The sequence below is a fragment of the Pinus tabuliformis genome, chromosome X (assembly GCF_031772625.1).
Source record: "Pinus tabuliformis cultivar Carrire ecotype Pingquan chromosome X, CPIR1, whole genome shotgun sequence".
NCBI classification, from domain to species: Eukaryota; Viridiplantae; Streptophyta; class Pinopsida; order Pinales; family Pinaceae; genus Pinus; species Pinus tabuliformis.
The window spans coordinates 1,409,800,027-1,409,802,991 of NC_142308.1; the positions used below are offsets into that span (position 1 = coordinate 1,409,800,027).

Here is a 2,965-nt window from a genome sequence, read left to right on the forward strand (position 1 = left end):
GGCATGTTCCTGGCTTTGCCTTTATGAGAAACGCACCATGACTTCCAAGCATCTTGGATATTTTTGCCTTTCCACGGGAGTAAGGAAGGGTAGTGAGCAAATATACCGTTCCATAACTCTTTAGATGAAGTGCAATTCAGGAAGAGATGTTCAGTGTTCTCATCAGCCATACGACACAGATGGCATCGGAAGGGGCCATGGAAGGATCTCTTCATCAGATTGGCACCCGTAGGGATCTTGTCTAAGAGTATATTCCACATTAACAGGCGGGTGCGAGGGGCGGCCTTGAGTTTCTAGAAGGATTTCCAATTAGGGTCAATAGATTGAGGTTTATGGGGTTCCATGAGGCAGTTGTATCCTTCTTTTGGGGAGTAAAGACCTGCCTTGGCAAGGGCCCAGATGATTTCGTCGGGCTCCTCTGTTAAGCGAATGTGGGCCTTTGTGAGGGCTTCAATATATATTAGCCAATCTTGCCTCCAATGCACAGGAATGTCCAAATCATAAGCTGATTTCCAAGCTTGTTGAAGGACAGTGGAGTTGATGTGGTCGCCAATGTGCTTGATGTATATGATGCCTCTATCATTTAGGTAGCTAATTAAGTCGGCAGGTAATCTGTGAGCGTTCCCGCATCCTACCCAAGGGTCCATTCCAATGTGGACAACGTTTCCTTCCTTTATTCTCCAGGTAATTCCAAGTCGCAGCAGGGGGAGTGCGTTCATCATTTCCTTCCATATGTTGGAGATATTGCTAGCTGGGGGTTGAGACTGTCTGAGCCAATCCATCAAATTTGTAGGCCATATATATTTCGATAGTGCTAACCGGGTCCAGAGACTGTTAGAGCTGATGAGCTGCCAGCCCAGCTTAGCAGCCAACGCTTTCGAGAATAGCTCAAGTCTTTTTATGCCCCATCCTCCCCATCGTTTAGGTATGGCGATGCGATCCCATTTTACCCAAGAAAAAGTTTTCCCAGGTTGATTTCCATTCCATAAGAATCTGCAACAAATGTTTTGTAGTCTGTTTAATATGCCTTTTGGTATCCAAGCAAGTGTCATCCAGAAAACTAGAGTGGCCTCAATAACAGCCTTGATGAGGGTTAATCTGCCAGCCCTGGATAGATATTTGTGGTACCGGATCTGTAATCTTTTCTCCACTTTTGCAATAAGCCATGTCCAGTCTGCTATCCTATACCTGAGAGGATTTAATCGGAAGCCCAGATATTTAAGCCCATCATCCAAGTTAAGAGCAGAGAAAGGAAAACACTGGGTAGTATAAATAGACTCATGTTGAGAACAACCAATAATGGTGATGGTGGATTTACCTTCGTTAATCATCATCCTCGTAGCCTGTTGGAAGAGCTTGAGGATGTTGAACATAATTGAAGAATCGCCGATGCTTCCGTTTAAAAAGATCAGAACATCATCAACAAACAGTAGATGAGTCAGAAAGAAATTATCTGAGATTTTGATGCCAGTAAGCTGTTGTTTGTCCTTCGCCGCAATGATGGATCTGCTCAGACCTTCCATAATGAGGAGGAAGAGTAGCGGGGAGAGGGGGTAACCCTGTCTGAGTCCCCTTTCTGATAGGAAGAAGGGGGTAGCTTCACCATTAAGGAGTACACTATAGGATACGTCCTTGATACAACTCATAATCCATTTAATGTAGGCATAAGGGAAGCCAAGTGGGTAAGAATCAACCTAATGTAGAGCCAATTTGCTCTGTCAAATGCCTTAGAGAGGTCCTCCTTGAGAATCATGCCCTTCTACTTCTTAGTCTTCAGAGTGTGGAGGAGTTCTTGTGCAGTGGCAATTGCTTCATGTATCTATCGATTCTGGAGAAAAGCAAATTGTTCGAGGGATATATGACCAAACAGTATAGGCTTCAGGCAATTTGCTATGATTTTGGCTATAATTTTGTACTGAAAATTACAGAGAGAGATGGGTCTAAAGTCATTAAAAGAGGTAGGTGAATCAAATTTCGGAATAAGGGCAATGAAAGTGGATTTGATGGCTGCATGAATACTACCTTTCCTCCTGCTATCCTCCACGATTCTGAGAAGATCATCCCCCAAGATGTCAAAAATGCAATAAAGAATTCGATGGTCCACCCATCCGATCCAGGGCTCTTGTCTTTTTTGAACCATTTAATGGTGGCCTCTAGTTCCTCCTTCGATACAGCCATCGTCAGGTTCTCTGAATCCTCTTGTTCTACATATTTGGGGAAGTATTCAGCGACCCGCATTATCTTTAGTATGTTAGCCATACAGGGAGCCCTGTAGATGGATTTGAAATGTTCGTTAGCAAGTCTAGCCAGTCCCTGCTGATTAGTAATCCTTTGCCCCTGAGGATTTTGTAGTTCCCAGATGGTGTTAATGGCTTTTCTGCCATTTGCAAATTTGTGGAAGAACTTAGTGTTATTGTCTCCCTCAGTCAGCCATATGGCTCTACTTCTAAGGCACCAGCTCTCCTCTCTTTCCTTTAGAATTTGTGTGTGCTTAGAAATAAGAGTAGAGTATAGATCCCTGTTTTCCAGTGCTGTGAAGGTGCCATCTAATGACTCCTCAAATGTTGCAATGGCACGTTCGGCCTCCTTCATTATCTTGTCATCATTAATTCGCTTCAGGTGTGCCCAATATCTGGAGAGGCTTTTGAGCTCAGATAATTTCCTTAAAAAACCAGTAGTATGCTCCTCCTCTTCCGTGATAGGATTTGATCTCCAGTACTCCGATACAAGCTGATGATAGCTGGGATCCTTGAGCCAAGAAGCGTTGAATTTAAAAGGGCTTTTGATCTTCGGGATATCCTCAGAGAGTTCCAGGAAGATAAGTCTGTGGTCAGATAAACCCCCAGTTCCAACCCACTGTCTAATACGAGGGTGGAGAGTGAGGAAAGCCTCTTTGATGAGGAATCTATCAAGTCTTCTAGCTAGACTCTGATCACCACTTCTATTATTGGACCAGGTATAATGT

General features: G+C 43.8%; 1 protein-coding gene across 1 annotated transcript; it reads right to left on the reverse strand.

Annotated features, from left to right (window-relative positions):
* Positions 1-293: 293 nt before the first annotated feature.
* On the reverse strand, positions 294-1,523 carry LOC149145310 (uncharacterized). Its single transcript, XM_089452408.1, has one exon. It carries the CDS (start codon positions 1,521-1,523, stop codon positions 294-296), a length of 1,230 nt encoding a protein of 409 aa, XP_089308534.1.
* Between the last annotated feature and the right edge of the window lie 1,442 nt (positions 1,524-2,965).